Consider the following 24,329-nt stretch of genomic DNA (forward strand, 5'->3'; position numbering starts at 1 on the left):
ATGAGAAGGACCCCTGCAGAGCATCAGTCCATAGGGGGTGGGGGAGAGAGGAAAAGGGTCCAATGCCTCTTGCCCTAAAACGGACAGGCAAGCTTCCTTTGCCCCCAAATCCCCCTCAGAGGAAGGTCCCTCTGAGACAGAAGGTGAGGGGAAAAGAGGACAGAGTGGAAGTGGAAAAGGTGCAGAAGAGAGTGACTCAAATGATGACTGGGCTGGGGCCCCTCCCTGATGAGGAAAGGCAACAGCTTTTGGCACTCTTTAGTCCAGAGAAAAGGTGTGTGTGGGTGGGGGGGTGGGAGACATGATTAGGATGTATAAAATGATGCAGGGGAGAGATAACGTGGATAGAGGGGAGCTCTTTTCCCTCTAACACAATACCAAAACCCTCAGGGGTAAACCACTCCAATTGAGTGTTGGTAGAGTGGGAAAGTGTGAGGGAAAGAGGAGAAGGGGATGACAGAGGACGAGATGGTTGGACGGTGTCACCGAAGCGACCAATGTGAATTTGACCCAACTGTGGGAGGCAGTGGAAGACAGGAGGGCCTGGCGTGCTCTGGTCCATGGGGTCACGAAGAGTCGGAGAGGACTTAACAGCTAAGAGTGAGAACAACAACGAGTGAGAGAAAATATTCCTTGACCCAGCATGTGGTTAGTCTGTGGAACTCCTTGCCACAGGTTGTGGCGATGGCCTCTGGCCTGGATGCCTTTAAAAGGGGGTTGGACCGATTTCTAGAGAAAAAGACCATTGCCGTATGATCTCCAGGCTTGAAAGGGACCTCCAAATGTACTCCCAGAGGCTTCTGGTGGGGCTGCTGTGAGATACAGGGAGCTGAAGTAAGAGGGGCCCCCTTGGCCTGATCCAGCACAGGGCTCTTCTTAAGTTCTTATGAGGAGGGCAGGCGCCTCAGAAGGTCCCAGGGATGAAGGGAGGGAAAGGGGGCACCGCAGGCGGGGTGTGTGTGTGTGCAACTCAGGGAGGGGAAGAGACAATAGTTGGGGAGGAAGGGGGGCTCTTTCCCCCCCTCCAGCCCCCCATTTTCTCTTTAGGGCCGGCTGAGAGAAAGGTGAGATGGAGGCGGCAAAAGGGGGGCAACGTTACGCCCCCATCTTCTTCTTCCCCCATAGCCCTCCTCCAAGTGCTCGCCTGGAGGGCCAAGAAAGGTGGGGAGAAAAAAAAGGGCGGGAAGTAAAAAACGACAACGACGACCCCCCCTCCCCCCGCAGTCTCTTCTCTGCGCAGGCGCGTCGCTTCCAGGCGGTGGCGGGCTCCTTGAAACGGCGCATGCGCATGGCAACGGCTATGACGCGGGGGGGGCTGTTTCTGCGTTGATTTCTTGCCCTCAGAGAAAGTTTCCCCCTCAGGAGAGGTTTTTAAGAGGGGCGGTGACGAGGGAGAAGATGGTCTTCCCTCATGTCGAACCTGGGACTCTTGCTCTATTAACTGAGAAGTAGTTAACGGCCTTCCTGACAGACAGAAGTTCATCAAAGCAGAGCAGGGCAGGCGATTCCTGTCCGCTCGCCATTTCCTCACGAGGGGAGACGATGAGGAAGATGTGAAGGAAGGCTGATCCGCAGCTCCCTCATCTCGTCGACTCAGAGAATACCGTTTTTCCCCTCAGAAGGGAAAGGGTTGTTTATTTTGTAATAAGGAATAACAGCTGGAGGAATAACAGCTTTTTTTTCTTCATGGATAATTTGTGATTTTGCCTCTTTATGTGTGGTGTAGTTAGTTTTCTTCCGCCCCCTCGACCTGAGGGGAGAGAGGGAGGGAGGGAGAGCGGCTGCACCCACACATCCCCTTAAAAGCTCCTTCTGGCAGAGATCCCTCGCCCAGGAACGTCTCCCCACAGCTCCCATTTTGGAATGAAACACAAAGAAACTTTGAACGTGGTTTTCCAGCCTTCTTAACCTGGCTCCTGTCAGCATCTTGCAGGAACCAAGGAAAGAAAAGTCAGCCTTTCTTCCTTTGGCATGAGAGTCCATAAAAGGACCCAAGAAGGGCAGGAGTGCTGAGTCCCCTCCCTGTGACACTCCCATCCCTCATGGGGTTGAATCTTGAAACCTCCTGGTTTCCCACAGAAGGAAGCTGGTGCTGCAGACCTGGAAGATGAATTTAAAATATGCAGGTCTCCAGTGATTTGAGTCAAATCTGTTTTGCGATGATTCACCTTATTGATTTTAATTAATTTTGATTTTAAATCAAAATCACGCAGCCATTTTAAAACTGTAAAGTCTACCCAGGAAGATCCATGGCTCCTGTGGAGGGGGGGAGTGCTTGAAATGCAGGGAAATTTTTAGAAATCAATGCTTCCTTTCCAGCGAAGGCCGCCTTGACTTGGCCAGCCTGGCGCTTGACAAGGGAGCAAAGCAGCAGCAAGGACGACGACGACAAGGGCGGGGGGCTTGTGAGCCTCCCAGGCGCCTCCCGCCCACCAGGCAACACAGCCTGCAAAAAAGCCCGTCTCTCCCCCCCCAACCCCCCCACCGCCATTCCATCCCTTGATGCCAAATCCCTTCTTGCTGCCCGGGAGGAGGGGGAGGAGGAGGAGCGCCCGCCCTTTCTGTGCGGGGGGAGGGTCCTTGATCGACGGCCGGCTCCAGGCTGGCGCCACGTGCCCGGAGGGAGCGTCGAGCCGCCCGCCACGCCTCAGGGGCGCCTCCTCCTCCGCCTCCGCATCGTGCTGGCTCGCTCGCTTGCTCGCTGGCTGGGCTGGATGGGCTCGGCTTGCTCGGCTCTCTCGCCCCGTCGTCCTCGTCGTCGTCGTCGGGGGCCGCAAAAGGAGGAGGAGGAGGAGGAGGAGATGCGGGCGAGTCTGTCCCGGGAGGCGGCGGAGGGGACCTTCCCCCCGGCCGGGCCCTCGGAAGGACCTGCCCTGCGCCGCCACCACCACCGCCCCCCTCGCGCTTCCTCCCCAACGACGCCCCCCGGGCCTCCTCCGCCTGCCTTCTTCTTCCCCGGGACAGGCCGCGCCCGGGAAGGGCGCCCCCTGCCGCCGCCGCTGGTTCCGGAGGGGCGGCAGCGGGTGGCCGCCTGGATGCTGGAGGTGGGTCCCTCGCCTCCCCGGCCGCCCCCCCCCCTTCGGCCCGATCCCTGCCAGCTTCTCCGCATGGGGTGCCCCGATGATGGCGAGGCCGCCCCACGGATTGTTCCCGCGGCCCCTGCCTTCTTTCCCTTTGTGGGTCCGAGGGGACGGACGGACGGGGGGGGGGCGGTTCAGGTGCCCGGGAGCTATGCTTAGGATCGCCCCCTCGATCGCCCAAGACATTTTGCTGCCTGAGGGAGGATAGTCAATGGGCCTTCCCCAACAACCCCCCCCCCCGCAAAACAAATAGGTGGGTTACAGGTCAGACTAACTGGGCCAAAGGCCCAAAGGGCTCACAATAAAGGGTCCAAGTTCCTGTTGTCCAATTTCTGCTGCCTGAGGCAGTGCCCCCCCTCGATGATTGGGTACGGCCCCCTATTTCATGCCCCCCTAGACAGAGCCTTCCTTGCAAACCAACCCTCCCTCCCCTTTTATGTCCTTTCGTCAGGTTTGCCGGGAGCAGCAGAGGTGCCGCGAGGAGGAGGAGGCCGTTTTCCCCTTGGCCCTGAACTACGCCGATCGCTGCTTGGGTCGCGTTCCCTGCTTGGAAGAACACCCGTTGCTGTTGGGGGTCACCTGCGTCCTCCTGGCCTCTGGGTGCAAATGGAAAGAGACAGAGGAGTGCCTACGCCTTCCCGGGCAGCTCCGCTTGACGCCAGGCCACCTTCACGTAAGGGGCTCTTGTTACCTTGTGACTTGGCACAGGATGAGAAATAAAAGTGGCAACTCCTGACTTAGTAGTAAATCACTATTGTGAGTTATACAGTGGCACTCATAACTGCTGTAAACAGTCGACAGGATTCTTGCTGATAATACACATAAGTATCTCAAGCCACAAAGCATTGTGTCCTTGCCATAGTATCCACAGCTTTTAAATTATGCCAATGAAGTCTGTCCATTCAGGATTAGTCTGGCTTGTAGAGGGGACTGAACCTCAAAGAATATTCACCCAATGTAATACCCCGTATTCTGGAAATGGATGGACCCTGAACCAAAAACTGCCTTGAGTATCAGTGATTGGCAGAATACTCCCAACCATTCAGCCTTCCATCCTTCCAAGTCAGTTGGTGCCTGAGATTTCTTCCCAAAGAAATCTTAGCGACTGACTGCCAAGAATGTGCAGGACCGAGAGAGGAGGGTCTGCCTTGCACAAGTTCACATGGGATCCAAGTTGCTGTATAATCACTGAGGAGGCACCACTCCTAGGGCTTCTACCAGATAGCTTTAAAGTACCTCTGACTTCCTCTTTGTCTCCTTTAGCATAACACCAAAAGACCAAGTAAAATGCCTTATTATAATATCTGCAAGGCAGAAACCAGACCTTCCTCTCCGTCATTTGCCACCCATAACTAAACTGGGATCAAGGCCACCAAAATAAAAGTAGGTGGCAATGACACTAACAGGCATATGTTAAGGTTACCCCATGTTTTTTTGCAGATTCCTTTAGTTCTGACACCTGACGGGGAACAAGGATTCATGAAAGTATTTATCAACTTCACCTCCTGGGATTCTGCCATATTTAAGCATTTCATACCACAATTTACATTAACCAGTGAGGTATTATTAGGCATACGCTACCAACCAAAACTCCCAGATTGGACCACTAGATTATAACACAGTTAGGCTATAAAAACAGATATGAACATTTCCACTCTGCAGCCTTAATCCAGTCCAATCCCAATACAGTTCACAAAGAATCTGAGGTATGTCCTGCTCACACTTCAAAGCCCCGCTGCTCAAGAATTCCCCATCCAACATTATTCACCCTCTTAAACAGGAACAGAGTAGGGGAGAAGGGTATTCCACATGTTATCCTTAATCAATTATCTCCCTACCACCACGGTTCATTTTGCAGATTGAGAAGGTCAAGGGCACAGAGGAATCTTCTGATCTCTGCTCACCAATAACAATAGGAAGCTACATCCATCCCACATCCTCCGCTGTGTAGTAAAAGCATCTTCTCAAACTCATGTACTCTATGATAGGGGCCATTTCTGCAATCCATGCTGGTGTATACATGCAGCTGGGCTCCTCACTCACCTTGCCCTGTACTGCAGCCAGAAAGCAAATGATATTTACGGCCTGGCCATACCTGCCATCATCCAACTTGCACAGCTCTAAAGCACGGAGATGCATCCCCACACCACAAACCAGTTCTCCACCCCAGTCTTAAGGAAAGTGTAACTATTGTATAGGGACAAATAAATGTGTTTGTACTCCACCACTAAGCTGGACTTGTACAGACTGTTTCTCAAGGTTCATCGGTCCAGTGAAATGTATGAATTGGATTCTCATATAAATATAAACCTCTTCATGAGACATTTTCATATCAACACCTCCCACCCCAAAATACACTTTTGAACCCAGCAAACATTTATCCTCTGGGCAATAATTTAAACTCTTTCCATAGAACAGATGAGTAACTAACGCTCTCCACCAGATCCCATCTTATACTTGAGCAAATTCTAACCAAGGTCACTTGATGTGTCCTACCATGAGAGATGGTAGCATTTGCTGCCTCAACAATATTATAAACTAAGTTTAAGTGCAAAGGCCTGCAATCGTCTGAATTCACCCTTTCATAACCCAAAGACAAAAATATAGCATTGAAACCGATTCTCCACAGCCAAAAAGCCATTTTAAGCCTGGAAGTCCTCCTGCATGCAAACACAAGCTTCCTTTTGAAGCAAGTATTTATTTATACTTGCTCTTCCTTCCTTATTATATGATTATGAAATCTCAGTACTGCACAGAATGCCTTTTTCTGTTTTAACTCCCCCCAACATGACTTTATGTCGTAGCCAGTCAAACAAATCAAGTATTTGTACAGTACCAGAGGTGTGCGGGGAAGGTGATACGGATATTTTATTTGAGTTATTACACTAATCCACCTCAAACGTATTATTAAAAAAGAAAAACATCAGATTACTATTGAAAACTCTGTCTCTTTTCCCAGCCCAGGAATTTTAGCATGGCAGCCATTCTACTCCTCAAATGGCCAATCACGGCATTGCTGATTTGTTCCTCCCCACTTTTGGAGCGCCATCCCTTCCCTATCCCACAGAAATGGAAAGCCGACCGAACAAGGAACAGCCCCCATCCCTGTTCCAGGAAACGACGCTTCCCTGGCTGGGACTCCACTCCGTGGCTACACATTGTCATGATTAGGATAACTCGCCTCTCTAAAGCACCTTCTTGGTGGGGAGAGCGTGTGTCGTTCTGGGGCATGCACAGAGTGCCTCTTCCTGGCACACACACACACACACACACACACCCCGGTATGACAGCCAGTGGACCCAGTCGGCCGGGAGACCAAAGCTATCCTGACGAATTAGCTTTCCAGGTTCCCTCTTATGCAAGTAAATGGGCCATTTAGCCCCCTGTGGCCGGCCAGCAGCCCTTTCCTCCTCAGGAGGAAGCGAAGGGACTCCCACCAAGGCCAGGCTTGGGAAGAATAAGCCCTCCGAGACCTTTTGGGCAGGCTTTCTGGTACCTGCTCTGATAAAAGATGAGTTTGAAGCGAAGGGTTCAGCGACAGGAGGTCAGGAGGGAGACGTACGATGGCGCTTGCAGACGGACCTCGGCCTGTTTGGTTAGCCTCTGCAGCCTCGAAAGTGTCCAGTCGCTGAATTCCGTGTCCTAGATTGCCAGCACCTTCGTTTCTCCCTGTTCCCCTTTCAGGACTGCGTGCGCTTTGTCCTCTGGCAGCAACGGCGGCGACGGGGCCGGATCTCCTCCACGCCAAGGGCCTGCCAGGCCCCCGCATTGCGGCCGCTCCCGCCATCCCAGCAGGACACGGGGCATCGGGCACACCCGCAGACGGCGTTGGTTCCTTTGGGTGCTGGAGGTAACGTCTCTTTTCTGTTCTGTAAGGTGGTTCCCGAAGGAGGGGTCGGTGCCCCCCCCTTTTGCACGCCTCGGTGGGCGAAAGGCCAATGCCACCCGGGGAACGTCTTCTTCCAGGACTTCGGGGGCTCCGGCAGAGCGACAGAGCCTTTACCTTTCAACTTACCCTGGGCGTTCAATGGGTGCAGGGCAGGGGCCCCCACGTGCCTCCCCTACCCTCCCGTTGTGTCCCCACCACCCGTTTCCCCCTGTCTTCCCACGGATCTGGGATGAGACTTCCGGGGTTGCCTGACTTCCAAATGCAAGGAGAAGAAGCCTTTTTCCCCAGCCTGTCGCCCCCTTCCAGCGCTAAGCCATGTGCTCTCTCTCTCTCTCTCTCCCCCTCCCTCCCTCTCCCCCTCTGCTGTCTATAGAGCACCCTTCAGCTGTGGGTCACCCCACCAGGATCACAGTCGGCGGCCCCACCAGACCATGCCTTGGCCTGTCCCCTTCGAGGCACCTCGTTTCGGGCCAGGACTTGACAGCATCGTGGGCCACCGTTATCCAAGCTGACGCAGTGAGTGTCCAGACTGGATGTGGGGCAGCCTTCAGAGCTTGGGTTCAAAAGGGGGCTCAGCTGGGATGGGGCCCCTGGAGGTGGAGTGGGGAGCCGCTGTGGACGTCCGAGCTGCCACACCGTCCGCAGGCTGGCCTCCCTCCTCAGCGGGTCCGGCTGGAGTTCCTGCAAGGAGTTTCGGCCGCTGGTCGGGGCTCCTACGAAGGCGGAAGTCTCAGACCCCCCCCATAGGGGGCGCTACGGCTGTTTTGCCCAGCAACTCAAGGGAATACCCAGGACCGTTGCCTCCAGGGCGTGACTTTTCCGTTTCTGACAGGGACCCCTTCAGAAGTCTCTCCCTTCTGGGGAAAAATGGGAGCTTCACAAGGAGGAAGAAAACGAACCTGTGAGTCTGGATTTTCTTCTTGTTCAAGGGCTTCACATTTTTCATCTTCTTTGTTGCCTAAATTTTTATTAGGGAAAGTGCAAGGAAACCTCACAAAGAGGAGACTTCCTTTCCTATCCTTTTTTTTGTGTGTCTGTGGGGGTGTCACAGCCTGACCATGACTAATATGACAGTTCAGGAGTGTGGAGGAAATGACCCGTCATCCACCCAGTCCTTGCCCTCTCCTGCCCCACACGTGCTGCCAGGATGGCATATATATATAGAGAGAGAGCAGGATTCTGGGTGGGGGTGGGGAGTAGCCTCTCTCCCAGAAACACCTGCAGGCGCTGCCAGGATTTAACCTGCTGCCTGCTAGCTGGAGACTCTCCCTGTGGCTTTTCCCATTCCAGGTCAGGGAAGGCCACAGAGTGGCCACCCCATCCCCCAGATTTACAGCCCTCAAAGGCCAGGCCATGGCGGGGGGGGCTGCTTGGCTGCCCTGCGGACCCTTGGCTTAAACCTTCCTCCCACACGTTCCGCCTTGCGGGGGCCGCCTGAACTTCCCTGGAGCTGAAAGGGGGCCTTGGTTGTCCTACTGAGGTTAGAGGGCAGGACTTGGGCTTTGGTGGGGGGCACTCTGGGGTCAGGCCCCCTCCGGTCCCCACGGGAGGAGCTCCCAGTACAAAGCCTTGAGCAAGTTGGAGGTGAGAATTTTAGCCAGTTAGCAATAAATAAATTATGCTCTTGGCTGTGGAAGATGTTGGTCCATGTAAGCAGGGGGGACCCAGCAGGAAGTGACGGACTTTATGGGCCTCAGTCAAGATCTGGAGAACCTCCAGTGTTTCATGCCCTCCCCTGCCCCCAATCTGAACAGGGAAAGAGCGACGAGGAAGGGTCTGCTTCTGGGATCCCTCTGTCTCTCCAAGGAGCCCGTCCGAAGCAAAGAGCGCAGCAGAACCAGGGGCAGAAAGCAGTGCCAACAGGATGCGCGGACGTGTGTGCAGGCTACAAAGGGACGGGCCAGTACCCTCTTAGCTATCAGACTCTGGACCGAGCCCAACTGAGGCAGCGACGGCAGCACCGAGAGCTGACCCTGGAGCCCATAGCAGAAGGAAAAGGACCCTCGGTTACCCAAGAGCAAGCTGGCGGGACGGAGGGAGAAGCCGAGAGAGTGAAAGTGATGGGAGTCTGGAAGAGCAGGAATGGGAGGCTGCATCTCATCGATGTCATTAAGAGAAGGGCCAGGGGAACATGTTCCTTGGAGACGCAAAGTCAGATAATTTGGGAAAGCGTCCAAGATGGCAAAGGGAATTATGATCCCGCCAAACTGCGAGAGGCCATCCAGGAAGTCTCGAAGGACCTCATTTTGCTGAAAAGTTTCATGAGAAGCGGCCTAAGAAAGGAAGACCTCTTGCCCTTCCACAATCGCTTCCATTACTACCCGGACGAGGCCATTTTGCAGCACACCTTGGAACACTTGCAGGTGCAAAGGAAGATGGTCACCTGGGGGGTGGCCCCTCGTGTCCCCCACCGAGCACAGAGCCCCAGGCAAGCAACAGAGAGTGTGGGAGAAGGCGGCGCTCCTCCTCCTCCTCCTCCTCCTCCTCATGGCAGCTGGGGTGCTTCGGCTCCCAGGAGGATGAAGGAGGGCCTGCCAAGGGATCATGGCTGGTTTGCTGCCCTGAGGAGGAGGTGTTGCTGTTCTTCAAGTTCAAAGGGAGAGGAGTGATGTGGAGTTTGATCCTGGCTCTGAGGAGACCGCGATGTAGCGGCCCTCCTTTTAGACGAAGGCTAGCGCTTCCAGGCTCTTGTGTTTTCAAGCCCTTTTTTTCTCTGTATTAAGAGAGAATTGTTTGCTTGTTTAGCAAAAGTATCTGAACCCTTTCCCCAGATAATGGGACAGTTTTTTGTTTGTTTTGCTCTTTGTATGTTGGGGGGGTTGTTGTTGCAGAATCCATAAAACATGTTTGAAATTCAGCATGTGGTGTGACATTTGACTAGCCTTCACATAGTTTCCCCATAAATAATAACATTCACGCCCAGGATTTTCCAGGTGGAAAGTACTCGGACGTGGTTTCTGTTCCCTTCCTCTGCGACTGTGCAGGTTGCCCAAGGCCACCCAGGCTGGTTTTTCTCCTGCAGCCCAGAGCTATCCAGTCTGCCTAAAAAACCAGCATCAGGAAGACTGGGATTGACTGGTAGCTGGCTGGGTGGTTTCCAGCCGAACTCCCCGGATCTTTCTGACTCTGTCCAGAGCAGACGACCCAATTCCTATGGGGCAGAGACTATTTTTGTTCATGGCAAACTGACTCCCTGGAGTAAGGAGAAGGGGGTCCTGGAATGCAGCCTGTTTCTACCACCTTGGCCTTGACCTATTAGCATGCCTCTTTTTTTGGGTGTTGGGAAAAGCCCCCACCTGCTCCTCTGGGCTGTGGGGTTTCTTCATGATCTTGTTAGCCTTGTAGGGCATTCCTGGAATCTGCCCTTTGGGCACAGGGCGGGGAGAAGCAGCGGGCCCTTCCTTTCCACCCCCTTCCAGCCTCCCGTGGGACTGAAGCATTTGCCCCCCCCCAGGTCCCCATGAGATCAGGGGCTTCGTCTTTCCCTGGATCTTGATGGGATGTCAAGCACAGACAGGCACGTGGGTTGGCTTCAACCCCATTGAAGCGCCATGGGCACGTGGGGCTGTCCGCATATCTTCAGGCCCCCTTGAGGGCCACCCGTCTTCCCATGCCATTTGCGGGGACGGGGAGGGGAGAAGAACACTTGGACGCTCTAACCCTCCGGAAAGGCCCTCTGGTGTAATGGGACGGAGCGCCCCCCCCCATGGAAACAGTCCAGCATGAAAGGCCCTCTGAGCACAAGCGTGCAAGACAACCCTAACCCTTTCTTTCTCACCCTAATCTCTACCCCTACCCCCTAACTACTAACCTTGGCGATGGGGAAGCTCTCTCGGGAGGGAGGCAGCCTCACTCCCCCGACCAGCTCTGGATTTTTGCAATGGTGCCTCTCTGGAAGGTAAGAGGAAGCTGCCTCAACCGGGTGGGAGGGCCCGATAGCTGTGGAGAGGCCAGAGAAGAAGGGACAGCCGAGCATAAAAGGCAGAGAGGAGGGGAGACAGGAGAGCGGCAGGAGGCAGCATCCTTCAGTGCAGGAGGAGGAGACAGCGGAGCTAACTTGGAGAGAGCCGGGCGGGGGGGGGGGTTGGCATGAAGCCTCTACGCCAGAGTCCAGCTCCGTCTCCTGTGCTGAAGGGGAGGTGGAAGACCACCGGGAAGAGGACCCCTAGAAAGGAGGCCTCGTGGAAGTAGGAGCAGCCAAGGGATGTGGAGATGGAGGCACACACGCCCTAGACACACACACACCCACACCCTCTGGCATCCTCACCACAGTTTGCGTTCACCTGGCATCCAAGGACGCAAACTGGCCCACTACTGGCTTGACTCCATAGCGCCATAGTGGCAAGATGCAAGCGCGCTCCACGGAGAGTCAGCAAGCTATACCAACCATCTTTGTTGCCATCCTTGTCAGGATGTGACCATGACAACAGGAAAGGCTCTAAAGGTGACATATGTCTCCCTGTTAGTTTCTAATGCCCTGCAGTTCTGTTGCTGAGCCTCCGGGTGCAGTGGCTGAACTTCAGTGCCTCAGAGAAGACCCTGCTCAAGATCTGCGTTTAATCCTGGGCTCAAGTCTGTGGCTTGAGGTTGACTCAGCCTTTCATCCTTCAAGGTTGGTAAAATGGGTACCCAGCTTTCTTCTGGGGGAGGGAATGTGTAGCCTGCGTAAATAAAAATTATTTTAGAAACATCCAGAGAGAGCTTTACGCACTATGGGACAGTATATATAACCAGCGCGTCTTGCTTCTGCTTTTGTTTTGAAGGATCTTGTCAGACTTTGAGCGATCCCATTCATCCTGCAGAAGCTTCTTAAAGGCTTCTCTGCACAAAAACGAGGGCCTGGATAGGTTTGGGACTCTCCTCCCTCTCCTGTTCGAGAACTCAGACTAATTCTTTTAAATGTAAAAGTTTGGTGCATCAGGCATCTTATTGATCAAGTCTTCCTCAGGGTAGACACTGTGAACTTAACCAGATAACCTATCCCATAGCTTCTACACATTTTATTATAGTTTTATTATTGTCGGGCTTCTCACATTTCTCTGCTCAGCAGTGACGAGATACCAACGCTTCGCGCCTTGTCTGCTTCTGTTGTCCTACCCCAAACAGTTGCTTGCTTCTGTGCGAGGCTTTCCCCCAGTCTGCCCTCCGCTTGCCAGTCATGAGGCAGCCTGCATCGCCCTGTCTTCCATCCTTTCATGCCAGCTGAGCCCGGCCTGGTGGTTCCCTTGTTCCAGTGGATACGGTCGGCTCCCTACTCAGGGGGATTGACTTGTCGCAGGCAAGCTATCTCCTGTCAGTTCAGCGTTTGTGTGGATAACGTCGTCGGATCCTTGCTTCCAAGCGTCTGAGGAGCTGTAAAAGGGGTGGAGCTGAGAATGTGCTCCGTTGCTAGACTACTGCTGGAAGGGGTGGCCCTTGCCGCTCCTGGTTGTTGCGTTAGCCAGCGCCGCATCTGTGCCAGGTTTTCCTGATACTGGAGCTCCCGGAGGAGCTGCTCCTTTTGCTCGCTGAGCTGGTGCACGATGCTTTTCAGGCCTTGAGCTCTTTTGGTGAGGTTCAGCAGTTCATTGCGCAGTTGCCAGTTTTCGGCTTTCACCTGCTTGGTGTGCTGGATGAGGCTGCGTGGTGTCCAGAACTGGACACAAGACTCAAGGGGAAGCCTAACCAGTGCTGAATAGAGGGGGACTAGCCCCTCGTGGGATTTGGAAACTATACTTCGGTTAATGCAGCCTAAAATAGCATTTGCCTTTTTTTTTGTAGCCACATCACACGGTTGGCTCATATTTAGGGTGTGATCTATGACAATTCCAAGATCCTTCTCGCTTGCAGTTTTGCTGAGCCAGGTATCCCCCATCTTGTAACCCTGCCATTGGTTTCATTTTTCCGAGGTGCAGGACTTTGCACTGATCCCTCTTGAGTTTCATTCTGTTGCTTTTGGCCTAGTGTTCCATCCTATCAAGGTCACTTTAAATTTAGTTTATGCCTTCTAGCGTATTAGCTGTTCCGCCCAATTTGGTATCATCTGCAAATTTGACAAACATTCCCTGCACTCCCTCATCAAGGTCATTAATAAAAAATATTGAAGAGCACCAGGCCCAGGAGTGAGCCTCAGAGTACCCCACTTATTACCTCTTCCCAGTTAGAGAAGGACCCCTTCATCATCACCCTCTGAGTACAATTCTATAGCCAGTCGTGTATCCACCTGACACTTGATCTATCCAGCCCACACCTAGTTAGCTTGCTCATCAGGATTTCATGGGGCACTTTGTCAAATAAATAAAAGCTTTGCTGATGTCCAGATATGCTACGTCTACAGCAATCTTACGATTGTTGCATGGGGCAGAGTTGTCGATCTGCTTGTCGGCTTTCACCCACACACCCCGTGAGGTTAACAGACCGTGGCGAGGTAGCACCTTACTGGCTGGGGACTGCCCAGCTTAAGGTGGGCAGTAGCTACCTAGTGAGGTGCAGTGACCTCTCCCACCGTCGGAAGTAGCTCCTGGTGTCATGCTCTACGCCAGGGGTGTCCAACCTTTCACCTTCCCTGGGCCACAATAGAAGATGAAAGTGTGGTTTGGGCCACACATAAATTTGGTTTGGGCTGCATGGGGGGGGGGGAGCCCTAGCCGTCCTCCACAGCCCCACTCCAAGCGCGCTTACCGGCAGCTGCGATCTCAGACAGCAGAGGCTGCCAGCTTTGACTCCGGTGGCTTTATGGGGCCGGGAGGGGGTCCACCTATTGACAGGGATGGCGCAATGCAGTCACGCAGCCCCCCTCTCCTCTCCTGCTCCTTCCTTCCTTCCCTCTCTCCCCCCTACCGTTGTGATGTGCCCCGGCCGCATTCTGGCCACAAGCACCAGCAGTGTAACTTGAAACTTTGGAATTTTTTAAAAAATAAAAAATTGCACTGGGACACATTACGAGCCGACCTGGGCCGTATGCAGCCCGCGGGCCGTGGGTTGGACAAGCCTGCTCTACGCCAATCGAGCAAAGACTTATAACTGGTAACTGCTACTTCTTGTGTTGTTTTGACACTGTATGCAAAGCTGGTGTGTCCTTTCCAGAGCATGAAGTAAAGTAATATGGAGGATAGGCTGTTACCCAAGCAGCCAATCCCCCCTCTCCACGTCGCTGAAATAGTCCAATGGAAAGGCAAGACCTAATACAACTGGTTCCAGCAATATCGCAGGAGTTGCCACAACGACATGAACTGCCTCTGGGACTCCGGCTCTGGATTTTGCCTCGAGGTTTACTCCTGAAGCCTTTTCCATGAGTGGATATAGCCACAAGGCAGTGGAGGTTTGAAATTGGAGTTTTCCTTCTCCTAGATGGGCTGCCTTCCGTGGCTGACGAGCCCCACCTACCCGGCCTCCTCTCTGATAGTCCGGAGATTAGAACACAGGCTTCCAGCTGATGGACCTTGCCTTCCAAGAGGACCACCAACTAACATTTAGAGCAATTCTACCCAGGCACGAAATAAAATGTCCTTCATAAGCTTCATAATATTTTATTGAATGCAGTATTGCTAAACTTTTTACACTTGGTCAATATTTTACAGAATTTATGAATCTTACTTTTCTTCCTTTTCCTGCAATAATTTTTTTTGGGTTTTTTGGCCATAGTTTTATATTTTTCATTTCTGGTTGTTAGGAGTGTATTGTGAAACAAAAATAATATTGGTAAAATACAGGCTTTTACTGCTATTATCCCTAATAATGATAGATTTAGTTTTCCGCATTTCTTTATTTTTTTCTTTATAGTTGCCCATATAGCCTTGTAATTCCTATACACTAGTTGATCTATGCTTCTTGCTAACCAGATTCCTAAATATCGAAAGCTGGAGTAGTGGCATGCTCACTAAATGGGAGACTTGAACCGGGCTGGTGGAACGTTCTTGCAAGCACTCCATAAAAACTCAGACCCAAACCTCTTCTGTTCTGGCACGACTGCCCTTCCGCCAGAGGCCGCCCAAGACATTTTGCTGCCCGAGGGATGATAGTCAATGTGCCTTCCCTGACACCCCCCACAAAATGCCCTCCAAGGCCGCTCTGCCTTGACACGGACCACGGCTGGACGCCACGCCCTCCCTTGCCCCAGAGGTCCATTTCCAGGCCTTCTGCCAAGCAGGCCTGGCCCTTGCGCACCCCCCCCCCCCGTCCAGAGGGAAATGCAAAGCCAGGTCTCCCACCTTCTGTCTTCCTGCACTCTAACCCTCTGACAGCACTGCCTCCTCGGTTTCCTCCAATGTCATGGTTAGCAGGCTTCCCGACTCTCTTGCAGGGTCTCCCTCCTCCTCAAAGGATGGGACGCTTCTCAACTTCATTTCTCGACAGGAGGAGCTTAAAGATGAAAGAAGGGAGCAACGGAATTTCCCCCGCCCCGCCCTGCCCTGCTGGAGTTCCTCTGAATCAGAGGACTCTTCCTCCTCACTTTTGGAGCGCCATCCCTTCCCTATCCCACAGAAATGGAAAGCCTGTTTCTGCTTCACTGAACAGCCCCCTTCCCTGTTCCAGGAAACGGCAGCTGTCACAAAGTCACACTTTCCTGGAACTCCATTTGGTGGCTACACATTGTCATGATTAGGATAACCCACCTCTCTAAGGCACCTTCTTGGTGGAGAGAGCGTGTGTCGTTCTGGGACATGCACAGAGTGCCTCTTCCTGGCACACACACACACACACACACACACACACACACACCCCGGTATGACAGCCAGTGGACCCAGTAGGCCGGGAGACCAAAGCTATCCTGACTAATTAGCTTTCCAGGTTCCCTCTTATGTAAGTAAATGGGCCGTTTAGCCCCCTGTGGCCGGCCAGCAGCCCTTTCCTCCTCAGGAGGAAGCGAAGGGACTCCCACCAAGGCCAGGCTTAGGAAGACTAAGCCGTCCGAGACCTTTTGGGCAGGCTTTGTGGTACCTGCTCTGATGAAAGAGGAGTTTGAAGCGAAGGGTTCAGCGACAGGAGGTCAGGAGGGAGACGTACGATGGCGCTTGCAGACGGACCTCGGCCTGTTTGGTTAGCCTCTGCAGCCTCGAAAGTGTCCAGTCGCTGAATTCCGTCTCCTAGATGGCCAGCACCTTCGTTTCTCCCTGTTCCCCTTTCAGGACTGCGTGCGCTTTGTCCTCTGGCAGCAACGGCGGCGACGGGGCCGGATCTCCTCCACGCCAAGGGCCTGCCAGGCCCCCGCATTGCGGCCGCTCCCGCCATCCCAGCAGGACACGGGGCATCGGGCACACCCGCAGACGGCGTTGGTTCCTTTGGGTGCCGGAGGTAACGTCTCTTTTCTGTTCTGAAAGGTGGTTCCCGAAGGAGGGGTCGGTGCCCCCCCCCTTTTGCACGCCTCGGTGGGCGAAAGGCCAATGCCACCCGGGGAACGTCTTCTTCCAGGACTTCGGGGGCTCCGGCAGAGCGACAGAGCCTTTACCTTTCAACTTACCCTGGGCGTTCAATGGGTGCAGGGCAGGGGCCCCCACGTGCCTCCCCGCCACCCGTTTCCCCCTGTCTTCCCACGGATCTGAGATGAGACATCCGGGGTTGCCTGACTTCCAAATGCAAGGAGAAGAAGCCTTTTTTTCCCAGCCTGTCACCCCCTTCCAGCGCTAAGCCATGTACTCTCTCTCTCCCCCCGTCCGTCCCTCCCTCTCCCCCTCTGCTGTCTACAGAGCACCCTTCAGCTGTGGGTCACCCCACCAGGATCACAGTCGGCGGCCCCACCAGACCATGCCTTGGCCTGTCCCCTTCGAGGCACCTCGTTTCGGGCCAGGACTTGACAGCATCGTGGGCCACCGTTATCCAAGCTGACGCAGTGAGTGTCCACACTGGATGTGGGGCAGCCTTCAGAGCTGCCAGGATTTAACCTGCTGCCTGCTAGCTGGAGACTCTCCCTGTGGCTTTTCCCATTCCAGATCAGGGAGGGCCACAGAGTGGCCACCCCTCTCTTCCCCCCCCCCCAGATTTACAGCCCTCAAAGGCCAGGCCATGGCGGGGGGGGGGCTGCTTGGCTGCCCTGCGGACCCTTGGCTAAACCTTCCATACGTTCCGCCTTGCGGGGGCCGCCTGAACTTCCCTGGAGCTGAAAGGGGGCCTTGGTTGTCCTACTGAGGTTAGAGGGCAGGACTTGGGCTTTGGTGGGGGGCACTCTGGGTTCAGGCCCCCTCCGGTCCCCACGGGAGGAGCTCCCAGTACACAGCCTTGAGCAAGTTGGAGGTGAGAATTTTAGCCAGTTAGCAATAAATAAATTATGCTCTTGGCTGTGGAAGATGTTGGTCCATGTAAGCAGGGGGGACCCAGCAGGAAGTGAGGGGCTTTACGGAAGAACCTCCATTGTTTAATTCCCTCAATGAACAATGAACCCCAATCTGAACAGGGAAACAGCGACGAGGTGTCTGCTTCTTCCGCAAGACCGGCGGCGTCCGGGATCCCTCTGTCTCTCCAGGGAGCCCGTCCGAAGCGAGGAGCGCAGATCCAAGGACAGAAAGCAGAGCCCACAGGATACAAAGGGTTGGGACAGTACCCTCTTACCTATCGGACCCTGGACCGAGCCCAAGTGAGGCAGTGGAAGCGGCACTGGCACCGGCACTGTCAGCGGCACTGGCAGTGGTTCCGGCGCCGAGAGCTGACCTTGGAGCTCACAGCGGAGAGGGAAAGAGACTTGGCTGCCCTGGAGGCGTTGACCGAGAGAGTGGACGTGCGAGGCGTCTGCAAGAGCAGGAACGGGAGGCTGAAGGTCGTGGAGGTCATCACCGCAGGGGCCGGGGGAACACGGACCTCGGAGTTGCAAAGCCAGATCATTTGGGAAAGCGTCCAAGATGGCGAAGGGAATTTTGATCCCGCCGAACTGCAAGAGGCCACCCAGGAAGTCTTGGAGGACCTCAGCATGCTGAGGAGATTCATGACAAGCGGCCTCAGAAAAGAAGACATCCTGGCCTTCCACCGTATCTTCTATTACTACCCGGACGAAGCCATTTTGCAGCTCACCTTGGAGCAGTTGCAGGTGCAAAGGAAGATGGTCGCCTGGGGGTGTGTGGCCCCTCGTATCCCCCACCAAGCACAGAGGCCCAGGCAAGCAGCAGAGAGGAGGGGAGAAGGCGGCGCTCCTCCTCCTCCTCCTCCTCCTCCTCCTCATGGCAGGTCAGGGGCTTCGGCTCCCAGGAGGCTGAGGGAGGGCCTGCCAAGGGGTCACGGCTGGCTGGCTGCCCTGAGGAGGAGGTGTTGCTGGCGTTCAGGTTCTAAGGGAGACGAGGGCAAGGAGGTGGTTGATGTGGAATTTGATCCTGGTTTTGAAGAGACCGTGGTGTAGCAGCCCTCCTGTTAGAAGAAGACTAGCATTTCCGGATTCTTGTTTTTTCAAGCCCTTTTAGAGAGAATTGTTTGCTAATTTAGCAAAATATCTGAACCCTTTCCCCAGATAATGGGGCAGGTTTGTTTGTTTTTTGTTTGTTTTGCTCTTTGTATGTTGGGGGATTGTTGTTGCAGAATCCATAAAACATGTTTGAAATTCAGCATGTGGTGTGACATTTGACTAGCCTTCACATAGTTTCCCCATAAATAATAACATTCACGCCCAGGATTTTCCAGGTGGAAAGTACTCGGACGTGGTTTCTGTTCCCTTCCTCTGCGACTGTGCAGGTTGCCCAAGGCCACCCAGGCTGGTTTTTCTCCGTGGAGGCCCAGTGGGAGGAATCGAACTCCCAGCCTTTAGCTCTGCAGCCCAGAGCTATCCAGTCTGCCTAAAAAACCAGCAACAGGAAGACTGGGATTGACTGGTAGCTGGCTGGGTGGTTTCCAGCCGAACTCCCCAGATCTTTCTGACTCTGTACAGAGCAGACGACCCAATTCCTATGGGGCAGAGCAGGAACACCCACTGGACACTATTTATGTTTATGGCAAACTGACTCCTTAGAGTAAGGAGGAGGGGGTCCTGGAATTCAGAGAAAATCCAGGAGAGAGTGTGACCATGGGATGGTGGTGGTGGCCATGTTGTCCTGAAGGAGGGTTAGGCTCAAAGGCCCCTCTTCTCTTGGCTTCAGCCTCTGCCTCCCAGGAAGAAAGGGCTGAGGAGATAGCCCAGTATTTTGAGGAGGAGGAAAACAGTACAGAGCAGGCGGGAAGAGTACCGCTCCAAGACCCTGCAGGGAACAGAGAGAGAGACAAGGTGGCCGAGGGGTTGAGGAGAATGCTGAATGAGGAGGCAGGTACAGTACTGGGTTTCCTATCCCTATTCAGAGGTGAAACCCACTGGCTCTGGACCACTTCCACGCTCCCACCTGGTCCTCCTACCTCACAGGTTGTGAGGACAAAGCTTAAGGGAGGATCTGGGGAGAATATCCAGACCTCCTTGGCAAAAAAGTGGGTTAGAAACAGCAAGATTGAGAGGGAACTCGTGGGAGCTGAAATAGGTCCCTGGAGGGACGGAGATGCCCACCAGAAAAGGGTCGCCATAGATGATTATCAAAGAGACAAACAATGTGCCTCTTCTATTTATTGTTGTTAAAATTTGTATCACAATCATATACTGTATTGTTACAGACTACAAATCGAAACACTTGCAGTCTGGCTGAAAATCCTGGGCCAGGTTCCCTCAGCTCGTCGTCGTTTAGTCGTTTAGTCGTGTCCGACTCTTCGTGACCCCATGGACCAGAGCACGCCAGGCCCTCCTGTCTTCTACTGCCTCCCAGAGTTGTGTCAAATTCATGTTGGTTGCTTCGCAGACACTGTCCAGCCATCTCATCCTCTGTCGTCCACTTCTCCTCTTGCCGTCACACTTTCCTAACATCAGGGTCTTTTCCAGGGAATCGTCTCTCCTCATCAGATGGCCAAAGTATTGGAGCCTCAGCTTCAGGATCTGTCCTTCCAGTGAGCACTCAGGGTTGATTTCCTTTAGAACTGATAGGTTTGTTCTCCTTGCAGTCCAGGGGATTCTCTAGAGTCTCCTCCAGCACCACAATTCAAAAGCATCAATTCTTCAGCGGTCTGCTTTCTTTATGGTCCAGCTCTCACTTCCATACATCATGACAGGAAAAACCATAGCTTTGACTATTCGGACTTTTGTTAGCAAGGTGATGACTCTGCTTTTTAAGATGCTATCAAGGTTTGTCATCGCTTTCCTCCCAAGAAGCAGGCATCTTTTAATTTCATGGCTGCTGTCTCCATCTGCAGTGATCATGGAGCCCAGGAAAATAAAATCTGTCACTGCCTCATATCTTCCCCTTCTATTTCCCAGGACATGATGGGGCCAGTGGCCAAGATCTTCGTTTTTTTGATGTTGAGTTTCAGACCGTTTTTTGCTCTCTCCCCTTTCACCCTCATTACAAGGTTCTTTAATTCCTCCTCACTTTCTGCCATCAGAGTGGTATCATCTGCATATCGGAGGTTGTTGATATTTCTTCCAGCAATCTTAATTCCGGCTTGGGATTCCTCCAGTCCAGCCTTCCGCATGATGCATTCTGCATATAAGTTAAATAAGCTGGGGGACAATATACAGCCTTGCCGTACTCCTTTCCCAATTTTGAACCACTCAGTTGTTCCATATCCAGTTCTAACTGTTGCTTCCTGTCCCACATATAGGTTTCTCAGGAGATAGATAAGGTGGTCAGGCACTCCCATTTCTTTAAGGACTTGCCATAGTTTGCTGTGGTCCACACAGTCAAAGGCTTTTGTATAGTCAATGAAGCAGAAGTAGATAGTTTTCTGGAACTCTCTGGCTTTTTCCATAATCCAGTGCAAGTTAGCAATTTGGTCTCGAGTTCCTCTGCCTCTTTGGAATCCAGCTTGTACTTCTGGGAGTTCTCGGTCCACATACTGCTGAAGCCTACCTTGCAGGATTTTGAATATAACCTTGCTAGCATGTGAAATGAGTGCAATTGTATGGTAGTTGGAGCATTCTTTGGCACTGCCTTTCTTTGGGATTGGGATGTAGACTGATCTTTTCCAATCTTCTGGCCACTGTTGGGTTTTCCAAACTTGCTGGCATATTGAATGTAGCACCTTAACAGCATCATCTTTCAAGATTTTAAATAGTTCCAACTGGAATGCCATCACCTCCACTGGCCTTGTTGTTAGCCAGGCTTTCTAAGGCCCACTTGACTTCACTCTCCAGGATGTCTGGCTCAAGGTCAGCAACTACATTGTCTGGGTTGTCCGGGATATCCAAATCTTTCTGATACCATTCCTCTGTGTATTCTTGCCACCTCTTCTTGATGTCTTCTGCTTCTGTTAGGTCCCTTCCATTTTTGTCCTTTATCATGTCGGCTCGTTCTTCGGTGGGAGGTGGGAGGTGGGAGGTGGCCTGGCCGCTAGCTATGGGGCTGGGGTGGGTGGGTGGGCCCTCTGTGGGTCTGGCTGCGTTGGGTCCCCCGGGGGACCCACGGCAAGCCCCTCCTGGCACAGCGGATGAAATGGGTAGAGACGGGAAGCCATCTCCTGGTTTCAGAGATCTCTTCCTCGCTGAAACAACGTGCAGGAGGGCCACCAGCCTTGTTCAGAAGGTGAATTGAGTTTCCGTTTTAATTGGGGGAGGGGGACAAATGCAAATCTGACTCCCCCCACACACACACCACTTTTCATTAGGTTGTGTCGGATACAAAAGGCCTTTTGCCACCAACAACCCTGGAGGGCAGCTTGCTCGTCAGAGCCCTTGATTCCGGGACAGAAGGGCCGGACGGTCTGATCCTGCAGGAGGCAACTTCTCCAGGCCCAGCAGCTGCTCTGGGGCCGAATTAGGGAGCCTTTGTGGGTCTGAGGCCAAGCTGGGTCTTCGGTGTGTGTGTGTGTGTGTGTGTGTGGTCTGTGGACTTCTGCTCGCTGAGACCATGCATCTTCATTTCCCAGATCAGGCTAAACCTTCCTCTCTCTCGCCCAGCATTAGGCTCCTTGCAGTAGCTAAGTGGATCTGGAGGCATCTGGGGCGTGGAGGGCAAAGCCCATCATCCTCCCTACTGCCCCCTAGGGCAACTGGGGTCTTCGGTGCCGCCCGACCTGGAGGAGTCTCTTTTCATTCCCTTCTAGCACTAGGTGGGTTCCCTGCATCAGCGTGTGGTGTGTAGCCCCCCCCCATCACTTTGTGGGGAGGCGCCTCTGACCCCATCCAGTCCTGCCCTGAAAAGTCTTCCCACGACCCCCTTTGCCAGCAGGCAGCGAAGTCTGTAGATCCGTCACGCGCTGAGGGTCCATCTTTTTGAGGGACCTAGTTTTGGGGTGGGCTGAACGGACAGACGTCCCGGAGGCCAAAATGACGGGCGCCCCTGTCCCTTCCCCTCGTGTGCCTTTCCCTGTTTCGGCCAGCGTGTCTCTGAAGCGCCTCCGAGTGTTTCTCTCCCTCGAAGAGCTGGATCTATTCTGGACAGTATCGTCCGAGGTGCCATCAAAGGCTGTGAGTTCAGTTTCTACTCTGGAGGCCTGGGAAGGAGGGCTGCGTTTCGTGCCTCCCTCTGACGGGCTTGAAAACCCTTCTTCCTTAGCGGACGGAGGGCAACAGCGTGGTGGTGAAGAACGCCGCCTTCAGCTGGTCCGGGAGCGACCCGCCTTCGCTGCATAAGTAAGACTCTGCCTTGCCTTCCCCTGTGTGTGTGTGTGTGTGTGGGGGGGAGTTGAGCTTTTCACGGCGCGCAAGGTTTAGGTTTTCTCCCACTTTGCTGCCCAGAGGGAACCAGTGATCATAAGTCCTTTCTGAGAAGTTCCTGGAAATTCCTTCTGCCCCTGTGCAGTGATTATATTCAGTTTTTGAAAATATTTCTCTCGTTTTGAAGGAACCTGCAGTAGCCTTTGTTAAGAAAGAAAGAAAGAGAGAGAAAGAGAGAGAGAGAAAGAAAGAAAGAAAGAAAGAAAGAGAGAGAGAGAGAAAGAAAGAAAGAAAGAAAGAAAGAAAGAAAGAAAGAAAGAAAGAAAGAAAGAAAGAAAGAAAGAAAGAAAGAAAGAAAGAAAGAAAGAAAGAAAGAAAGACAGACAGAAAGACAGACAGACAGACAGACCCATCTGCTTCTCCATCTAGACCCATCTACCCCTGCCTTCCCTTTTTCTTTTCCGCCTGCCTCTTCCCTCCTGAGGTGGCAGAGCAGAGACTGAACGCGCTCTCGGCTCTTCTCCTCGCATCGCCTTCGCAGTCCCGCAACGCCGCTCGATCGTTTGCCCTCGTCGGTCAGGTTGGCTGCGGCAAATCGTCCCTGCTCTCGGCGCTTCTGGGGGGAAATGGAAAAGCGAGAAGGCTTCGTCTCCGTCCAAGCGGTTTCCTTGCCCTTGTGGGGGTGTGTTTGCGTGTGTTCTTTTAAAGATCCAAAACACAAAGCAGAAAACCGCGGAGGAGGAACTGGGCTGCTTCTTGGGTGGGATGTCGAGGCCCGGGAATGGGCTCGCTCCTCGTGGTTCCTTCCTCAAGTTCAGCACTGCCCCTCTTTGGGAAGGCTGGGGGCTGAGTGCTGCGGGGGGGGGGGCTTGGGGTGGGTGGTCTTCCTGGCCGAGATGAGGAAGGAGCTCTCTCTCTCTCGACCGGCTCTCGGTGACTCTGGAAGTGCCGCCTTCCTCTCTCGCCTGTGGTTCGCCTTGTGTCGGGGGGGGACACGTTTCCCTGAGCCGTTCCTTCCCCCCCAAATTGACCCACTGGCCCCTCTCGTGGGCCGAGTGTCTCCCGGTGTGGGGCAAGGAGGGTGGCAGGCGGCGGGAAGGAGCGGGTCTCGGGACGAGCAAGCCGCCGACTCAGGGAGTGCCGGGCCAGGTGGCTGGGGAGAGGGGGGCCCAATCCTGAACCTCCGGCTCTCCTTTCCCTGCAGCAGGGCTCGGTCGCCTACGTCCCTCCACGAGCTTGGATCCAGAACGCGGCTCTGGAGCAGAACATCCTCTTTGGGCTGGAAAGGAAGGGGAGCCAGTCTAAGAGGGGGCTGGAGGCCGGCGCCCTGCTGCCGGACCGGGAGAGTTTCCCATCGGGAGACCAGACCGAGACTGGAGGAAAGGTAGCCGGGGGTGGGGGTGGGGGTGGGGGGGGGGAGAGCAGACCTTTGGAGTCTCTCCCGGGAGTCGTTGCAGGCCGAGTTTGTCCCTGTCCGGGCTTCTCGGGTCACGAGAGCGTCTCTTGGATATTGGACTCCCCGTGTTGGGTGAGGTCTCGCTTGCAGGATCCTTACCTTGCTTTGTAGACGAGCCATCCTGTGGGAAAAGTCCCTTTGACGTGGGACGTGCGCCCTAACCCTCAGGCAGCTTTTGCAGGCGGCCTGATCGAGGCGCCGCGCTCGTTAGGCTCCCGCCATAGATCCCGGCATCCGACGCCCCTGCCTCGCAATCCAGGAGAACTCCAGACGCTGAGGTCTCTCTTTTTTTATAAAACCACCTTCCTGACGGGAGGTGGAACCTCTTGCGTGAGCCCATTC

The 24,329-nt window shown here is 53.8% G+C and overlaps 1 protein-coding gene across 1 annotated transcript; it reads left to right on the forward strand.

The window, feature by feature from the left end:
* Positions 1 to 2,319: 2,319 nt before the first annotated feature.
* On the forward strand, positions 2,320 to 18,473 carry LOC140704268 (uncharacterized; the record flags this gene model as incomplete). Its single annotated transcript, XM_078386419.1, has 8 exons — positions 2,320 to 3,044; positions 3,532 to 3,753; positions 6,765 to 6,930; positions 7,343 to 7,485; positions 7,802 to 7,870; positions 16,077 to 16,242; positions 16,635 to 16,777; positions 17,339 to 18,473. Coding segments are annotated over 8 exons (2,567 nt in total), but the record flags the coding sequence as incomplete, so codon positions are not given.
* Positions 18,474 to 24,329: the final 5,856 nt, after the last annotated feature.

This window comes from Pogona vitticeps, chromosome 2 (genome assembly GCF_051106095.1).
Source record: "Pogona vitticeps strain Pit_001003342236 chromosome 2, PviZW2.1, whole genome shotgun sequence".
Classification (NCBI taxonomy): Eukaryota; Metazoa; Chordata; class Lepidosauria; order Squamata; family Agamidae; genus Pogona; species Pogona vitticeps.